Here is a 20771-nt window from a genome sequence, read left to right as displayed (position 1 = left end):
TCGCAGGAAGGAAGGAAGGCAGGCGCACACGCACACGCACCCGCACACGCACACTTCTATTTACCAAGTTCTGCTTATACTCTATTAGTCATGCTTGTTCTGCCAGATATTAGTCACTACGTTTTGTAGAGAATACAAAATTGGAGACATGTGTGTGTGCGCAGTGTGCTTACCCTGTCAGTAGGTACTGTGTGTTCCTAAATGGAGTATGCTTCTTGCATCCCCTTTTGTCACTTTTGTGACTATGTTGATATATCTTGATCACTCTCTCAGGCTTTGTTGCTTACAAAGTTAAGAATGTTAATTAGATATAGCATGTGGTTTAGACAGATGTTAGTTCCATTGATTACTTATCCTATAGTATCCTAAAGTTTCTACACTACATTGTTCTCTCTGCACTCTACCACTGAGACTATATGTATCTTGTTTATTGACCAGAGTTCATGCTTGCTCTGCTTATGCCAATCTTATACGTGTAAGTTGCCCTATACATAAGAGCGTCTGCTAAATGCTGCTAAATTGTAAGTTGCATGTTCCTAACTGGAGGCAGTGCAAGGTGACGTGACCCAGCTGAACAGAGCCATTTGTTTTAACCAATTTTGACCTGAGATCAGATTCTAAAAATGTCTTCTACATCCTGACAGTTTTCTGAAAAAGCTCTGTTTCCATGTCAGTCGTTCTTCGATTTTTCAAAAATAGCAGACCTACAAGCTCGTAGCGCGCCGCTCGTAGCGCGCCACTCGGTGGCGCGCTATGAGCTTGTATATCTGCTATTTTTCAATAGCTAAAGCATAACATAATGCTAACACCTTAAGGGGTCCCCCGCCCACAATGGGTTAATACAATGCCGTCCACCTTAAATCACACTGCTCCACAGAGGACCCGGCACGCCCAGGACAACCGCAAACTCATTTCACCCAATTTAGTGTGAAACAGCGCGGCAGACACACCAAATCAGCCAATCGATAGGCTGACCAGCTAATCAATCATCGCCTGTCACCTGGCCAATCAGCATGATTACCTGACCACTAAAGCAAAGCAGCACCGCTTGCCCCAATATCCAATCAGGCCTCTTGCGGTGACCTCGAGTTAATGAGAGTCGACATCTATGGATGAATTAGTGTCTATTTAACCCATTTTGCGCGGGAACCCCTGTTGGTATTAGCATTATGTTATGCTTTAGCTATTGAAAAATAGCAGATCTACAAGCTTGTAGGTCTGCTATTTTTGAAAAATCGAAGAACGACTGACATAGAAACATAGCTTTTTCAGAAAACTGTCAGGATGTAGAAGACATTTTTTTTAATCTGATCTCAGGTCAAAATGGGTTAACATAAACAATATTGAATAGAGGTTGTGTATTTGTCTGTGTGCGTGTGTGCGTGCGTGCGTGTGTGTGTGCGTGCGTGCGTGCGTACTCCAGATGGTGAGTGAAGCGGTCGCATTGACGAATCCTTCCGAGTTGGAGGCGACGCAGGTGTATTCTCCTGAATCCTGGAGGCCGACCGGCTGGACCTGCAGACCTCCTGACTCCAGTAGCATGAACCGTGGGATCTGGACCGAGCCACTGGCCAGGATCTGAGAACCTACACACACACACGCACAGACGCACGCACCCACGCACGCACGGACAAACAAAATGACATATTATTTATGTCCACATAAACAAGAGTACAAGAGCACCTTGTGCAGGGGACATGCTGTAAACACGGCCTGCAGTGCGAGTCAGACTGTAAGAAAACAGGCGGTTACTCAATGTGTCTAGACAGCAGAACATTGTTATATATAATATTATGCTGACATGCCTGTCAGTCACGGCAGACATCATTACATAAAAAAACATCAGAAAGGAAACACACACTCACTTTATGACCTTGCTTTAAGTTTCAACATTGAATCCATTGAAGCAGTATCCTTGAAGCAGTGTCACCCACAGTGTGTGTGTGTGTGTGTGTGTGTGTGTGTGTGTGTGTGTGTGTGTGTGTGTGTGTGTGTGTGTGTGTGTGTGTGTGTGTGTGCGTGTGCGTGCGTGTGTGCATGTGTGCGTGTGTGCGTGTGTGTGTGTGAGGGTACCTTTACTCCAGGTAATAGCAGGTTTGGGGGCTCCAGTGGTCTGGCAGGTAAACAGAGCAGTGTGGCCATTGGTTACCGTCTGCTCAGACGGAGGTTGCAAGAAGGCGGGGGCTACACCTAGCATGCACGTCCGCACGCGTACACGAACACACGCACGAACAGGCACGCACGCACGAACACACACACACACACACACACACACATCACAGAAAACAGACAGTTTAGACACATTAGCATCATATATTGTCCTTCTCCGACCTTGTGCATCCAAAACTATTTTTCGCGAGGCATGGCCAAAGCATTTCCGGGGGTTCCCAGCCAAAAACCACTGAATGAAAAAAATATGAACAGAAAATATTCCCAATCTGTGAAAAATATCAATCATTTTTCACCAATGTGTTTGTAACACATCTTACAAAGACTTTTCCCTATAGGTTGACCCCTCACAAGCTACTTAAAGCTTAAACTTTTGAAAGGTTGAAAGGTAGGTTATTAATGGTTCCCTGCAACTTTCAGCAGCTGTCACATGCAGATTCCACCCCTAGGTAAACCGAGTTTCAGTCTTTGTGAGATGTGTTACACTAGACACCTTTGCAAACACATTGGTGAAAAAATGGGAAGGAATTTATTCTCAGATTGTTTTAACCCATTCTGGGCGAGAACCCCTTTTGGTGTTTTAAAGCATGTTGTTATACTTTAGCTATTGACAAATAGCAGATCTACAAACTTGTAGGTCTGCTATTTTTGAAAAATCGTGAAAATGTGTGCCTCAAATCTGAATATTCTTTCAGAGTTTCAGTTTTTAACTAAAATCTTTGCTTCTGGAGAGGTCCCCTGGAACAACATATTTTCAGATGGGGGGGTCGGCGGCATATTACATATAATTTTTGGGGAACTTGAAATGGAATATTGAGAACCACTGATATAGAAACATGAGGTTTTTCAGAAAGAAAATTAAAAGACATTTTTTTAATGTCGACGTCAGGCCTAAATGGGTTAAAATCCCCTGACTAGAGGTTCCTGCCCAACGGCAACGGTATGGCAGTACGGTAAACGCTGCTTCGGTGCGATGCCGGATCCTTCAGGGAACGCAGCCACTGTTCACGTCTCTCCTCCAATACATATTACATAAATACACATCTCGGAATGTCACTTTCTAGTCTCTAAATAATTTAACAAACTATTTCAATTGGTTTTGTTTGTCCACGTTTAGTTTTTCTTCCTAAACTCGTGAACTTAACAAGACTTGTGAACGTGTGTAATTGGTTCTCTGCTGCATGTTCTATTTTTAGAGCGTATATATTTGATGCTTTCTGTTCTTTCTGTACTGCTAACACATGTCTTCTCTCTGCAGAGCCTCCATCCTTCTACTCCCAGTCCCAGCCGAGGAGGAAGACAAGAACATAGACATTATACAGACAGTAGTGTAATATTTTTGTGCCAAGGACCCCCAAATTGATGTGTGAATGTGTTTGGCCACGGATTATGTAAATGCCTGGTGCCTGCAGGGAACCCCAGAAGAGAAGATGTATATTTGAGAGTTGAGATCCTCGGGAAAAGCCCTTCTCACCATAAAAAACAGGCCGCAAAAAGACTATTTTGGCGATCGGGCCTTTGCAATCCGCTGCACCCTCATTATGGAACGCCCTGCCACTGGAGATCAGGCTTGCCTGATCTCAAGACCCATTTCTACAAAGCTGCTTTGAATCCTTTATCGTTGTGATTTCTTTGTATTTACTGGTGTATTTTCTTCACCTTTTTATGTTGTTCACCGATGTGCCATTATTCTGTGTTTTTGCTGTTGCCTTTGGATGTATGATGTGTTCTATATGCTCTTGTTGTTCAGCACTTTGTGACCTTGTTCTCGAAAGGCACTATATAAATAAAGCTTTATTATTATTATTATTATTATTATTATATTAAAATAATTCAAAATGATTCAAAAGTAGATCTGCCTTTTAGATCTGCCTTCTTTAAAGAAAAAAACCAACATATGATTGGATAAAGTTGTTAAAATGATTGTGATACTGCATTAACTACTTTTATGGGGGGGGGGGGGACGCCCTGGAGCCAAGGCACTGACTACATTCTGTTCTGTATCTGTGAAAATTGGCAGGCGCCATATGGAGGAGACAATGCTTCCCGTGTCCATGATCTGTATCGTGAAAAACACTCATTGTCGAGTTTCCCCCGAGTTTGTGCATCCACTGTTGTCGTTTGTGTTCATGAAGTTCTTGTGAACGCAAGTAAAGATGTTAACCCATTATGGGCGGGGGGAACCCCTTTTGGTGTTTTAACTAAGCATTATGTTATACTTTTTTGTAGGTCTGCTATTTTTGAAAAATCGTAAAACGGCGGCACACATCTTTGAATATATATATTCTTTCAGAGTGAAAGTTTTTTTAATTTCGACGTCAGGTCTAAATGGGTTAAATGTGTGTGCGTGCGTGCATGCATGTGTGTGTGTGTGCGTGCGTCTCCGTGCTCACTGGAGACGATGAGCTGCGTGTGCGCTTGGTTCTCCCCGGCGGCGTTGCGGGCGATGCACTGGAATATCCCGCCGTCTCCCGGCTGCACGCGGCGCACCGTCAGGCCCGCCGCCGCGCTGATCTTGTAGCGGGAGTTGGCCAGTCTGGACAGAGGCACCGCGTCCTTGTACCACTCTATCCTGGGCTGTGGCACTCCTGTGCACGCACGCACGAGCATGCACGCACACACACAACACACACACACACACACACACACACACACACACACACACACACACACACACACACACACACACACACACACACACACACACACACACACACACACACACACACACACACACACACACACACACTTCATAAGAATATCCACCACTGCTCATTGTGACAAACGGACCCACACTCCTCCGCTTCCATGTAATATGCATGCCGGCGCGATCGCTGCTAATTATCTATTGATTGCAAGGTGTGGGCAGTAAGGGTAAAGGTGGCACTGATAATATTTTGATTGGAAGGCGCTGGCAGCGTAAGGGTAAGGGTGGCGGCAGAGGCCAAAAAACACAGAGATCCAGAACACTGAGCAGCTAATAGGTCATAAAAATCTGTGTACTTATATAAGTATAAATTCTTATACTTGTGTTATTGTATAATTGGATGTATATCGATAAGAAATCCTTAATGTTATCTTGCACAGTGTGTATACACTAAGGGCTCTATTTTTCGTCCAAAGTTTCCGATCGCGGATTAAGTCCGCTTGTAAATCCGTCCATGTGTTCCATGAGCCAATTGAAAATACAATGGTGGTCGGCTGGTCGCGGCATTGAAAAATGTTGTGAAAGTCTTCCAGAACTCTTCTGACTTCCTTCACAGGACTTATAGCGATGATACTAGAATCAGAATCAGAATCAATCTTTATTGTCACATCACATTGCAAGTAAGGTGGGTGAAAAACTTGGTTGTGCAGGCTCAAATTGCAGTTAAAGGTAGAGAGAAAGAACATGCATAACATAACAAAGTGAGTGCAAAATAAATAGAGTTCATCATGGGTGCATGTATGTATACGACTAAGCAAAAAGTCTAAAACTTAGCTCTTGTTCAGCAATCTGATTGCTGACAAATAAAAGCCTAATAAACACCTAATAAAAGCTGTGGAATGCACATCCCATTGCAGTCAGAACTGCAGCATCACTCCCAATCTTCCGCCGTAGCCTGAAAACCCACCTTTTCAGACTCCATCATGGCCCATAGCACTTACCCTAACCCCTTAGATAGCATTTCTGTTGGCTTAGATAGCATTTGACACAGACTTATAGCATGTTATGTAGACAGCACTATAATTGTATTGTATATAGTCATAGCACGCCATAGTACATATGTATAGCATAGTAGTAAATATGTATAGTTTATATGTATAGTGTATGTATAGTTTCATTATATAGATATGCCACTGTTACTTTCTTAGCTTACGCATGTTTCATGATAAATGCTTTTATGAGATGTATTCCCATGCTTTTGTTCTTGCTTAAATGTATGGATTAAGAGCGTCTGCTAAATGCCTAAATTGTAAATTGTAAATTGTAAAAGCTGTTCAAGAGCCTCGTAGTACTGCTCCCGATGCTCCTTAAGGCTCTGTTCCATTTAGTGTACAGTGGTTCTCAAAGGCCCCCCATAACACCCGTAAGGGCCATTTAGAACCCACTGGTGTAGCAGAGTGTTTCTAAACATGCACAGTAGCAGCACCCTGACACCGTTTGACCAGAATGGAACAGAGCCTTCATTAGTATCATTGGTAACACCTGTGAAGGAAGTCGAAAGATGCCAGCATGACATATATATTCTCATTTCCAAAATGGCGTATGTTCATATTATAGAGCCTATTGCAGCTTGAAGAAAGTGCAAGCCGACACGCGTTAGGGTGTATTTTAATGTCTCTCTAGCCCAGGGGTCGGCAACCCAAGATGTTGAATGAGCCATTTTCGACCAAAAAAATTAATTCAAAATCTATCTGGAGCCGCAACATTTTTTTAGCCATAAAATGCTTATATAATGAAGACAAAAGGGCTGCAAGTGGATATTAGCCTATCTATCAAAATAAAAAGTGCGCTATGGTTTAACTTTCATTACGGGCCCGTTCGGAAATAGCGCACTGAGCGCACTGTGCAATGCAAACTAATATAGGCGAGTGTGCTCCCGGTGCGCATTTCCGAACGCAGTCAACGCACCCTCCATTATTATGCCATGTTTTTTGCATTGTGTTCTTACCCGTTTAATGTGATTTCTGTGTGTGGACATCGCTGGAGAGCTTCTCAACACTGGGCACGTAAAATGTCACTTTAATCTTCACACACAACTGCGCAGGCTCTCATCGGTGAGGCGTGTGCGGTATTTGGATTTAATGTAGTTCATGTTTGAGAATATCTGCTCACAACGTTACTCCACAAATACTCCAAATGCGAGTTTCTTCATGTTCACATAATTGTCTGGAAGAGCATTCCATGTTTTCCACACAAGTGTGTCGTGTTTTGGGAGGTTTACAATATCGGTATTTGCCTGTATGCTTAATCTGCAGTGACAAACTATCAAACAATAAAAAAGTAACGTTGAAAGACATTTCCAGGGAAAGCATGCTAAGTTTGCATGAATGAGAGAAAGAGGGCTGTTGCAGTCACAGAACTGCTGAAGAAAGCAGAAGGGAGCAAAGTCAGCAAACTATAACTTTTAAGAAGTGGATCGCAATCATCGCAGCTTTAAACTCCACCACTGCTGGCTGCTGCTATAGTTTCGTTGCAACACGGGAGATAATACAACGTCTATATGACTCCTTCATATACTGTAGTCACCGTCTGTGAACGGCTTGCCACGTTTTATTTATTGTTTGATAAGTTTGTCACTGCAGATTTAGCCATGGTGCGTCATGGCAACTGCAGCCTGTTTAATGCAATCGCTACATTTACATTGTAAACGTGTACATAAACATTCAGATTCCAAATATAAAGTACTCGCCACGTGTGCCACTGGTGTTAGAATGTTGCTGGTACAGCGATTAGCATTTCTGCATCCCGCGTTGTTTAATAAAAAGCATTTTTATCCGAGCTGTTATTTTGCCATTGGCTTTCAACTACGCGCCCCCAACCGGTGTGCAACTGTGGATTTCCCAACCCCGTTTGAGACAAGTAGCCGGGGCGCTCGGATAAAAATGCTTTTTATTAAACAACGCGGGATGCAGCAATGCTAATCACTGTACCAGCAAATTTCTAACCCCCGTGGCACATGTGGCGAGGACCTTATATTTGAAATCGGAATGTTTATATACACGTTTGGACTGCGATTGCGTAAAACAGGCTGCTGTTGCGTCATGGGATACTGCAGATTAAGCATACAGGCAATCCATCTTCTGCATTGGCTGTGAAGGCATAAGCGTCTGTCCACGAATTGTTAAATCCTCTGTTTTCGTCGGCTATCTTTCTTTTTCTCCCTGTAGATGTAGAAGCCATAGCGTAGCAGGCAGTGCAGGCACCAGCCTCACACACCCACCGGTTTGTTTATAATAGTGTCAGGCGCGCAGCATGCGAGTGTGTCGCATGCTATGACGCGAATTTTAGTTGACATTATTGAAACTTAATATTTATTCTACACATTTTTACAAAATTGGGAAACTTAAGAATGTTTCTGTCACGTTTTGCCTCCTACAGAAACCATAAATGAAAAATAAAAATGTGAAAAAATAAACATTTATACATTTTCATCGATTTTTTTGTAATGCTACAGAGAGCCACCAGGGGAGTGCTCAAGAGCCGCATGCGGCTCTAGAGCCGCCGGTTGCCGACCCCTGCTCTAGCCCAAATACAATAAAGGCCTTAATACCTATATGAAGTTGCCTGATGGACCTGGATGTTTGTATGCCTTTCTGACATAATCTTCCCTTTCTGCTGAACACTAGGCTATATATGTTCCCAGTTCAAGGGATCCCTGTTCAACAGATCACCCTCCCCACCTGGCTTCCAACCCTGCGTGAACCCATTCAGCGGGGCGACTGCCCGGCCAAGCCAGATGCAACAATGGAGGATTCAAAACGCCAGTCTCCACGGTGGTGGGCTGGGCAAGACCTTAAACCCAGTAGCTACAACCCCGGATGCCTCGATGCCAATAAATGTTGGCACAAAGCACAATATTGAATTGAAAACAATCTATTCAATAGTCTCTTTCTCTCCCTCACAGACACAATCTGGTAGTTTGTTATAAGCCCAACACACACCGTCTGTGAAGCGGGTGCGCAGCGATGCGGCACAGCCGTTGGCGCGCGGCAACGCCTGGAACGCCCGTGTGGGATAGGTTCATTGAAAGTAACGGAGGCGGCTGTTTTGACGCGCGGCGTTCGCAGACGGTGTGTGTTGGGCTTTACACCTACTGCAGTATATTTTTTTAATGTGCCACTTCCTCTCTCTCTCCTCTCTGTGCCCTTTATGAGTGTGAGTGTGTGTGCGTGCGTGCGTGTGTGCGTGCGTGCGTGCGTGCATTCCTCTCTGTGCCCTTTATGAGTGCGTGCGTGCGTGCGTGCGTGCGTGCGTGCGTGCGTTCACTGTCACCTTGATGGCTCTGGAACAGAATATATACTTTGGTAGACCACTACTACTTACTCTGGGGAACAAATATAAACAAAACAATGGGAAACAATTGCACACAGAACACTGTGATCACTGAACACCGTTGAAATCATACTGTTCAGTGTATAGAAACTGTTCACGCTGTGATGTGCACACGCGGCCACGCGCACGCTCGTGCACAGCTTACCTGTAGCCAGGCAGGGGATGTCTACGCTCCTGTCCATGTCAGCGAGTGTCTTCCTCTTGGGCTTGGCGGAGAAGGACGGAGGCTCTGTGGAGAAAAGACGTCCATTGGAAGGATGAGAACTGGATGAGAACAGAAAGCATCGTCGGTTCTATGAATAGAACACTCAGCAGAGAAACAATGACACGTTGCGTCGCGCGGAAGTTAAGTTACAGTTCAGTTACATCACCCCAAGTTTAGAAAAAGTCAAACAAAACCGCAACCGAAATAGTTCGTTTAATAAGAGGCATATAAAGCAACATTCTGCCATGTGTATTAATCTATGTAATACATGGGGGTAGAGAGGCGGTTATAGGTCTGCAGCTGCATTCCCTGGAGGATCCGGGCATCGCACCCGAGCAGCGTTTACCTCCCGCTATGCCTCCTGAAAGGCTCTACTACCCACAGAAAGCAACCACTAATAACACCACCAAGGACAGGACGGCCTGTTCCCCTGACAACCACTGTCTTTTCCCTTTTTATTCCATTGTCTGACATTATGACTCCACATAATGGCGGCACAACGGCCACTTAGTCTCCGCCGCTATACTTGTACTGTACCTCATGGCGTCATGAGTGTGCACGGCTGCATGTATGCTGTTTGAAATATAATATAATATGTATTCATGTATACCTGCTTTCACAAACAATCTGTACGTGTAGTCCAATATCTTTATGTGTTCTATTTTTTTTTTTTAAGATATATTTTTTTGCGGCTTACGCCTTTTATTGATGTTTGAAGGGACAGACAGTAGGCTGACAGGAAACGGGAGAGAGATGGGGGGATGACATGCAGTAAAGGCCGTGTCGGGTCCGGGAGTCGAACCCGCGGCACACTGCGACTGGATTACCAGTCCGGTGCCCAGACCGTTACGCTACGGCCTGGGCCATGTGTTCTATATTTAAAGGCCCGCTGACACGCCCCTCGGGAGCTAATAAAGGATATCAAACAATGCTATCATGATTGTGACGTCAGACTGTGACAAGCTTTCTCCATCGACTTCTATGCGGGCTCGCCGGGCTTGGTGGCCGTAGTAGCATAGCAACTTATGCTACTATTTTGGTGTCACATTTAGAGTCATATTTCCTATAAATGTAATTGAATAAAATTATTTTTTCGCGCTAAAATATTCGTTAGAATGACATTGAGTTGACGTGTAAGTTTGAGGGTAAACTGTTGCATATTCGCAATTTCGCTAATTTCCCCGGCCATCTCTCTCGGTCTCCCCCGCTGACATGCACTCAGCCACGGCATACACTCAGCCCTTCTCACAGGTTGAGTAGCGGCACTGCACCGGGCGAATTTCCCCGGCCATCTCTCTCGGTCTCCCCCGCTGACATGCACTCAGCCACGGCATACACTCAGCCCTTCTCACAGGTTGAGTAGCGGCACTGCACCGGGCTAAAATGCATATCCGTCTTCAAATAGCTACCACAACATTGTTCAAGTGAACTGTGTGTTTATGCTTGTTCATTGTAATAATCAATATAGCTATGATGATTTATCGCCGCGTCGCTCCGCATGACAAAATGCCCCTCTCACCGCCGGGGCACTGAGCCTCTTCTGGTCAGTGGTCATGCAGGCTGCACACACGGGGAACGTATAGCCTCTATGGTCCCCGGCGCATATTGAACTGGGCATGTGTCTGTGTACACACTACACAGCTACACACACACACACACACACACACACACACACGTACACGCACACGTGTACACACACACACACACACACACACACACACACACACACACACACACACACACACACACACACACACACACACACACACACACACACACACATGTATTCATATGTGGGCATATGCCTGCCCACAGACAGATACAGTTCATTCACATATATGGATGGTGGATATATCTATGAGAATTACGTATATTTATTTGGCTGACGGCTCAGTGAGTGTATGCCCGAAGAGAGAGAGAGAGGCATTCGGACAACCGGGGCGGTGTGTGTAGCCTACGTGTATTGTGTACTCAACCTGTCAACTTTTAGCCGTGGCTATAGTGCATGTCAGCGGAGGAGAGAGCTATAGATGCCAGAGGCAGATTCCGTGCCATTGCATGTGTGTGTGTGTGTGTGTGTGTGTGTGTGTGTGTGTGTGTGTGTGTAGTATACACATGCCCACTGCCCAGTCCCCCGGAGGCTCATGATCTCGTCCGCAAGACTATGCCTCAACTCGGCTCGGACAACCAGGCTTGAATTCATCATAGCGATATTTATTATTACACGAATCACCCACAAGTTGATCATTATAGCCTACATAACGCTATGTCAATGATTAATGAGATGAAAGTTTCATTATACTTCTGGTGGTGACGAAGACATCACATGCCTTCTGAGTGTGGCTATTGGAGACCTCCAAGTTGCGCACGGATACTTGTTATTTTTTCCAGTGGTTCCATACATGCTAGTTTCTTCGAATATATCTAATCTTCACAAGTTGTCGCGCTGTGATGCGTTTTATTATTATTAGAGAGAGAGAGAGAGAGAGAGAGAGAGAGAGAGAGAGAGAGAGAGAGAGAGAGAGAGAGAGGGAGAGAGAGATACGGAGGGAGAGAATTGCGGTGCGTAAGGGGGAGGCATACTTTGGTTAGACATAGCATTGGTTAGACATGGGTTACGGTTAGGTTTAGGTGTGCTGCCTCGTGGGAGGTTAGGTTTAGGGTGAGGGTTTGAGATAGGTTGTAGATGTAGGACTAATGACTAACCAATGACTAGTCTAAACCAAAAACTGTCTAAACTAAGTACTGCACCCGCGTAAGGCACTCCGTATGCGCGCTGATGCAAGACGCAGTGTGTGTGTGTGTGTGTGTGCGAGATAGATAGAGAGAGAGAGAGAGAGAGAGACTGCCCCCCCATATCGGTGTGTGTGAGAGAGAGCGTGTGTGTGTGTGTGTGTGTGTGTGTGTGTGAGAGAGAGAGAGAGAGCGGTCAGGTTACTTGAGCCGGCAGCAGTGCCCCACTGCCCCGGGCAGAGGCACTATATGACGGCGCCACGGCGGGGACATAGGACTGGATGGCCCGGCCACGGGACGGGACTCGTCACTCGAGTGACGCGGCGATAAATCATCATAGCGATATTGATTATTACAATTAACAAGCATAAACACACAGTTCACTTGAACAATGCTGCGGTACATAAGATATTTGAAGACGGATATGCATTTTAGCCCGGTGCAATGCTGCTATAGACAGGCAGTGAACCTGTGAACAGGGCTCTGCACAAGGCTGAATTTGAGGCCATGTTAGCGGGGTTACAGAGAGCTGCATCCCAGCTCTCTGGAACTCATCACGCGATATTGCGAGTATGCAATAGTATCCCCTCAAACTTACACGTCAACTCAATGTCATTGTAACGAATATTTTAGAGCGAAAAAATATTTTTTTTCAATTTCATTTATAGCCAAAATGACCTAAATGTACCGTCAAAAACGCTAGCCTGAGCTAGCTAGCAGCCACTTGTTGCTAGCGCGGCGCGCCGTAGCCCTGTCTCAAACAATTTCAAACTGTTTTCAGTCAGACCACGTGATGTGCTGTACCACCCATATTAATTTCGGGGCGTGTCAGCGGACCTTTAACCTGTTTTTTAATCTCCTTTCCCTTGCTCTCACTGTAACTGTAGCTCTGTCCTCTCTCTTCTCTCAAAAAAATACAAAGATTTCCACCCACCACTGCTTTACAGTTTACACCTGTAAAACCTGTGATGTGACAAAATACAACTGATTCTGAATATTGATGTCCTCCTAGCTGTTGTCGACTGGGGGATAGTTGAGTCTCTCTCTCTCTCTCTCTCTCTCTCTCTCTCTCTCTCTCTCTCTATCGATGTCTAAACCAGTGGTTCAAAACCTTTTCAAGCCACGACCCTCCAAAATAATCATGTGAACCGGGTGGGTATGTAGCCTAATCATATTAACTTATAGTACTCTCTTTACACAAGACATTGGGAAAATTAATTTATTATAAATAGGTCCCGGATTGTAGCTTCAAGATAAAATGTCACATGACTCATGACGGCTAAAAAAAAAAGAACAAAATTAAAAACAAATTATTATTCTGTGCGGATGGGCTTTATAGAGAAAGCTAAAAGAAAAATAATTCCCTTCAAAACAAAAAACAGAGAGAAAGGAGCAAATCAAGACAATGAGACAGATGTGTGGACTAAGCCAAGACAGGAGATGTAATTGTTCAAAAGGTAAAATAACTAATAAAAATAAAAATAATAAAAATAAACAATAATAATAATAATACCAATAAGAGCATAATAACACACAGAGTGGAAAGAGAATACAATAAATCAACACCTACATGCAGAAGATCAAAAGCATACGGCATAACCCAACATTAAGGTGTCAGCAAATCAGCACAATATAATGTGAAAGAAGAGAAGTCAGCAAGCTTTCCCTGACTTTCGAAGACGTCTGGTGTGTGTGTGTGTATGTGTGTGTGTGTGTGTGCCTCCGTGCGTGCGTGCGTTGTCGCATTCAATGCCAATACATTGATGACCAGCGGTGGTTCCCTATGGAGGCACAAAGAGTCTCCTTTGTGTCTCCTAGCCGAAACACAGCCTCTGCAGAGCCGGTTATCAAATTATTGGCTTTGTGTGACAAAAGCAAACAAACAAACAAAACAAACAGAAAATAATAATTATTATTATTTTTGGGGGGGGGGGGGGGGGGTGAACTACTACTTTAACAACAACAGACAGAAGATTAGGGGCCCTATTTAGACGATCTACGCTCATACAGTATCTAAAACGTGGGCCGTGAATTGGCACCACTTGTGCTACTTACTTTAGCGTAGATGGCACTATATCTGAGCACTAAAGCACTCCAGCCAGCGCATGGCGTTAAGGAATTGTATTTAGACGTCAGACTGAATTTGTCACACAGGCGTGTTTCTGGCATTAAATTCAGACCCCTCAGTCACACGAGTGTTAAACCAATTAGAGTGTCGGCTCCCGTTTACCTTTAAGAAACATCCGCCCCTCATTATAGTTAGTTAGTTAGACAGATTCAGCAAGTTGGACGAGACAAGCTGATGTAAGGAAATTGCATTCCACCATCTATAGAAGCAGTATTAATAACGTGATGGTGTGAAGACACACAGGGGAGACTCTCTGCTCAGCCAAACATCACATGGAGAAGGAGAGGTAGCCTATACCAATTAAATGCAGTGGCCCTGCTTTGCAGCAGTCATAATCATTATAGAGCGGCGCAGTCCCTCCCCCTTTCAGAACAACGAACGGCCCAGGAAATGAAATGCAATGCATTCTGACCATAGGATTTTCTTTAAGTATTTATTTTACGCCGCGGACAAAGCCAACTCGGATCGTGACAAATCATGACAATGAACACAATATTTTGGGCCGATCAAATCATTAGAAAGAAGAAAATAAAGGCAGGAGACAACACTATTTGTTTTGTTTTTCTTCTTATAAATTATCTGATCGGCCCAAAACATTGTGTTAATTCTCATGATTTGTCACGATCCGAGTTGGCTTTGTCCGCGGCGTCTTTAAATAAATACTTAAAGAAAATCCTATGGTCAGAATGCATTGCATTTCATTTCCTGGGCCGTTCGTTGTTCTGAAAGGGGGAGGGACTGCGCCGCTCTATAGCTCTCTGTCTACCGAGCAGTCTCCGTTCCTGTACTCTCACCTATATGGTCATGAAGTGTGGGTCATGACCGAAAGAATGAGGCCGCGGATACAAGCGGACGAAATTAGTTCTCTCATTTATATAGCGCCTTTTATCCAAGGCGCTTCACATAGATTGTATTGTGCATTACATGACATTCACCCACTCACGCACACATTCATACACGGATGGCGGAAACCATGCGAGGCACCGACCAGCACATCAGGAGCAATTATGGGTTCAGTGTCTTGCTCAAGGACACTTCGACACTAACTCTCTCACAAAGAATAATCTATCTCTCCCTCTCTCTCTCTCTCTCTCTCTGTGTCTTTATTGCACTCTCGCTCTCCTTTGTTCCTACACACAACACAAGGCTAAATTGCATGGCAAACACACAAAAGACACATGCAGTGTTTGTGTGTCTGTGTGGGTAGGAGGGTCTGTGTGTGTGTGTGTGTGTGTGTGTGTGTGTGTGTGTGTGTGTGTGTGTGTGTGTGTGTGTGTGTGTGTGTGTGTGTGTGTGTGTGTGTGTGTGTGTGTGTGTGTGTGTCTGTTGTGAAATGTTGTTCGAGCCATCTATAGGGAGACTTAACTTCTCATTTTTCACGTTAGGTAACTTCTTTTTTCTCACACACGCACGCCCAAGCCCTCACTCCCACGATAATGCACAGCTCACACTTTTGTCACACTTTTGTCTGTACACCGTGTGTGAGAACAAAGGAAAGAAAACGGCATTGAAGAGTGATGGATTAAGTGACGTGATGAATACATTAGACTTAGAGCCCAGATCCAAGATACAGATCAGACAGCATGTCATATCAAAGCACTGGCGTAGGGGTGGGGTGGTGGAGGTGGCCCCACTCCGACCTGCAGTGTTAAATGGGCTCTCTCTCGCCTTTCTCACTCCTACAAATACACACACGCTGTTAAGTTACAACTATTTACTGTTAATAATGATCAGTGTAAGCTGTGGCGCATTGGGAGGTAAAAGGGGGGACACTTCATTGGGAGGTAAAGGGGGGACACTTCATTGGGAGGTAAAGGGGGGACACTTCATTGGGAGGTAAAGGGGGGACACTTCATTGTGGAGATAAAGGGGGGGCACTTCATTGTGGAGGTAAAGGGGGGGACACTTCTTTGTGGAGGTAAAGGGGGGACACTTCATTGTGGAGGTAATGGGGGGACACTTCATTGTGGAGGTAAAGGGGGGACACTTCATTGGGAGGTAAAGGGGGGACACTTCATTGGGAGGTAAAGGGGGGACACTTCATTGTGGAGGTAATGGGGGGGACACTTCATTGTGGAGGGAAGGCCTTAAGTACAGAGTTATTAAAGCTGTTCAGGTGTCGGCACTGCAGTGGAAACGACAGAGCGCCAGTATTAACGTTGAGTGAAAAGGAAGTCGAGTCATTATGAGTTCAAATACGCCACAGACACTTGTTGACTAAAACTATGACAAAAAATGTCCGTCGCATGCTGCGCGCCGTTCAAAGATATACACCGATATTACTAAGTTACGACAGTGTATCAAAGTAAAGAAAAAGAAAACATTCATGCATCTCCAACTTCCATCGTGTATAGGGCATAGGGCATGGATCTCCACCTCTGTGCTCTATACAGGCAGGAACCGGTCTAGTATGCAATGATTCCTATAAGTGACGACCCAAGAGCTAAGTCATGTCTTTCAGAAGAGAGTATTCAATGAATTGCACACAGGGAATAATATTATGTGTCGTCGACTGGAACATTGCAGATAAAAGAACCAGCCCCGGATAACGCAAGAAACATGATCGTCTGAGTGGAGGCAAACATGACCCCCCATAATACGGTGGCTTTTTCTCACACAATATATCCAGTACAAGCGGAAAGCCTTTCAAGTGAACACTAGTGCTGCAAATCTGCTGGGCAGAGTGCAGAGGGTGGTTGGCTTTCTGTATAGCGCAACATGAAGGGAGCTGAAACCCTGTGAGAGAAACAGCAGTTCACGATGTCTCCACATGATAAAATTGTTCACTTGACCTGCTAGAAGACTTAGCGGAGCGGCAACATGCTGCAGTCTTTGCCACACTCGTGTCAAGGGCGCTCAGACAAGGGGAGGAGGAGGTGAACACTAATGCGAAGGACATATCCAACGCTGAAGACGTATAGTCATGGTGTGATGGAACCGGTTAGAGTTGGTATATACCACTCGCTTGTGGACGAGCAGCACACAATCCCAGAGCAAAACTTAAAAAGCACTTCGAGCCATCCGATGACGGCGCTCAGTCCTTACAGTAAATTAACCCATTTTGACATGAGATCAGATTATAAAAATGTCTGTTTGAAAATGACAGTTTTCTGAAAAATCTATGTTTCTATGTCATGCACATAGAGAAACAGAATGGAGAATGGTTCTCTCGAGTTACGTGGATTATACACACAGACAGAGACTTGGTGCATTTATAGATATAGATTGTAATGAGGAAAGCGTTGTTAATTGACTTTGAGAAGCATTACACACACAACCATGACTCTCTCTTGGCAAAAAGAAAAACAGTGGGGCACTACACCGCAGCTGATCGGAGAAATCTCCCAAGTGAGAGTCAGCGGCAGTAGTAATATCTTCAAGGGGAAAAAAGGCCAGCAAGGAAGTCGCAATTTAAGGTACAGAGGCTCATTTGGTGTCGTTTTTAAAGGGTTGGAAAACTACACCATTACGATGATTACGTCAGTCGCGGTGATGATCAGCTATCACCGCGGACACAGACCCATCTCTCTGTTTTTACTATCAGACAAGTCTTTTCACTCTGGAGCTATATCACCCCGTTCACTGATTGGTCTAGATGTTGGGTAAACCACAGGGAGGCGGGGTCAATCCTTAAGGACATCACCGCGAGTATATGATGGCCTCAACTCTTATCACTGTTTTAGGTGATACGCTATCACCTAAAACGGTGATAACGTATCACCAAAAACTGGAGTATGTATGAGCCTTAGGTCTGCTATTTTTGAAAAATCGAAGAACGACTGACACAGAAACATAGCTTTTTCAGAAAACTGTCAGGATTCATAGAAGACATTTTTAGAATCTGATCTCAGGTCAAAATGGGTTGAAGAATATTGGCAAGCAGCATAAGCACAGATTAACTTCTTCAGTGTGTGAGAGGTAGAGAGAGACTGTGAAACGAGATTTGTTTCCACAAAATGATAACAGGGTGAAAGAAAGTGCATGTGGTTGTGAGAGTGCAAGCCTATATATACATGAATATGTTGCCTCACAGGAGCGGAAGTATAAGTGAGTGACAGGGAGATACTGTGATAGTTATTACGGTATATGTACAGTATGTGTAAGTGATGTTTACGGGCATAGACCGTGGACATGAATGAACTCCAAAGCTCCTTCAAACTGAGCTCCCTGCCATCCTTCGGTCAGTTCAAAGGAATGCTCCGGAATATGTGTCACCGTGACTGCTCCTGCTTCAGTTGATTTATTTCACTGATGGTTGTTCTGCATAAAGTTCCTTTGTAATTTACCCTGATTTATAATGTTGTGTTTGATGTATTATTATCTCGTGACTGTATTTTATGTATTGTAACCTCGGCTACGTTGAAAATGAGGGCTTGCCCTCGACTGTATCCCAAGTATAAATAAAGGTGAGAAAGAAAGAATGAATGGACAACGTCATGCCGCTGGTTTCCACGGACCGTAAATGAAGTGTGAGGCACTTGGACATGGCCGTGTGCAGCACGAGGCAGACCTCAGTTTATTTATAAGATGTCGGTTCATACAGAAACAATTTTTCTTTTATCTACATAAACACCCTTTATCTTCCATGCATTCCTTCCCTGTGTGACATAAAGTAATGCAAATACTACTGTGAAATACTAGACGAGCTACTTCTGTTACTGGGGAAAAGTATGAAACTTTTTCCAACACGCAAGTGATCATGACGATCATGACGATTATGACAATTATGACGATTATGCCAAATTATTGTGATTACCTGAAATAATTGCGATAATTGTAACAGGCTTGTACGTTTATGAGTGTTGCAACGAGGTGTCATTAGTGTCCTAATGACGATAGAGAGAGAGAGAGAGAGAGGGAGAGAGGGACAGAGAGATAGAGAGAGAGAAAGAGAGAGAGAGATAGAGAGATAGAGAGAGAGAGATAGAGGGAGAGAGAGAGAGTAGAATGTATCAATGTTTAAATATTCACTGCATACTCTGTAGGTGTGAGCAACTCTCTCTCTCTCTCTCTCTCTCTCTCTCTCTCTCTCTCCGTGTGTCTCTCTATCTGTGTGTTATGATCACTCTCACATCATCAATCACACAATATGTGGAGAGCGCACGCTGTTTTCTATTTACATAGATACTGTACGCGCACGCACTCGCCCACACACACAACACACGTACGTGTACGTACGCACGTGCAGTGCAGTGCACGCCGTTCCCGTATTGATTGCTGACTCTCTGGAGCACAAACATAAATTTGGAGCAAAGATTTTATGTGTGCGTCAGTGCGTCAGTGTCTCTCTCGTTTGCTACGTGCAGCAAGGACAAAGCTAATTAGATAGATTAGATAATTGCCGTTAATAATGTGTAGTGTTTGTCTTACCCATGACACTGAGGTGTGCCCTGGCCTCCACCGGCTTGGCAGTGCTGTTGCTAAGAGACGCCTCGCAAACATACACGCCTGTGTCCGACAGGGTGGGGCTGGAAATAACCAGCCGACGCCCGCTGCTCAGCCGACGCCCATCTCGTTTCCATGACAACGTTAGCCTGTCCACCGGCCTGGGGGGGAGAGGAGAGGAGAGGAGAGGAGAGGAGAGGAGGGGAGGGGAGGGGAGGGGAGGGGAGGGGAGAGGAGAGGAGAGGAGAGGAGAGGAGAGGAGAGGAGAGGAGAGGAGAGGAGAGGAGAGGAGAGGAGAGGAGAGGAGAGGAGAGGAGAGGAGAGGAGAGGAGAGGAGAGGAGAGGAGAGGAGAGGAGAGGAGAGGAGAGGAGAGGAGAGGAGAGGAGAGGAGAGGGGCAATTACAACATATTACATCCATCAGTCGATGTGTCAATGAGGCATGGAATGGAGGATGACAGTGTGTGTGTGTGTGTGTGTGTGTGTGTGTGTGTGTGTGTGTGTGTGTGTGTGTGTGTGTGTGTGTGTGTGTGTGTGTGTGTGTGTGTGTGTGTGTGTGTGTGTGAGAGAGCAGTGGATCCACTCAGCACACAGAGGTGCATCACTGTCACCCTGCATGCTGCTGGTGGCAAAAAGGCAAAAGGAAAACAAACAAAATAACTTGAGATGAGTTGTCGTGAACGCCCACCCTCCCACTCTGCGTCAGAAACACAACTACTGTAATTACAGTGGTGTGTAAAGTAACCAAGTACATTTAGTCACTTATATAAGTACGATATATATTTTTAAGTGGTGTACCTGTGTACCTGTGTGTGTACCTGTAACCATGAGCATGAGTGGTGTGCGCATGTGTGAAATTGGAACGAGAGAAGTATGTGACATGGCTGCCACCTGCTGGACGCAAACGATACAGAGAAGAAATTGGAACGATACAGAGAACCAATAGACGGGAGTTGCACCACTTGGTTCACACTGGTGTGATTTTTTACTTTACTGGAGTATTTCCAATTTTCTGTACTTTTACTCCTACTCCACTACATCTCGCGTTGTTGTGACGCATTATATTGTCAGTTTGTAGATCGGCTGTTTTCAAAGGATTTGTACACGTTTACG

At 44.7% G+C, this 20771-nt stretch overlaps 1 protein-coding gene across 1 annotated transcript in view; it reads right to left on the bottom strand.

Annotated features, from left to right (window-relative positions):
• LOC310858326 (protein sidekick-1-like) overlaps window positions 1-20771 on the bottom strand; it is a gene marked incomplete at its 3' end in the record, with an annotated part of 358338 nt that overhangs the window by 105026 nt on the left and 232541 nt on the right. The window contains exons 7-11 of the mRNA XM_083764434.1: window positions 19645-19820; window positions 9354-9437; window positions 4563-4757; window positions 2074-2190; window positions 1419-1586 (exon numbers count right to left, since the gene is read on the bottom strand). Coding sequence (XP_083620560.1) covers window positions 1419-1586; window positions 2074-2190; window positions 4563-4757; window positions 9354-9437; window positions 19645-19820 — 740 coding nt within the window. The remainder of the gene's footprint in view (window positions 1-1418; window positions 1587-2073; window positions 2191-4562; window positions 4758-9353; window positions 9438-19644; window positions 19821-20771) is intronic.

The sequence above is a fragment of the Protomyctophum parallelum genome (genome assembly GCF_964188405.1).
Source record: "Protomyctophum parallelum genome assembly, chromosome: 5".
Taxonomy (NCBI): domain Eukaryota; kingdom Metazoa; phylum Chordata; class Actinopteri; order Myctophiformes; family Myctophidae; genus Protomyctophum; species Protomyctophum parallelum.
The sequence above is the reverse complement of the archived record's forward strand: the minus strand, read 5'-3'. Positions and strand labels throughout refer to the sequence as shown.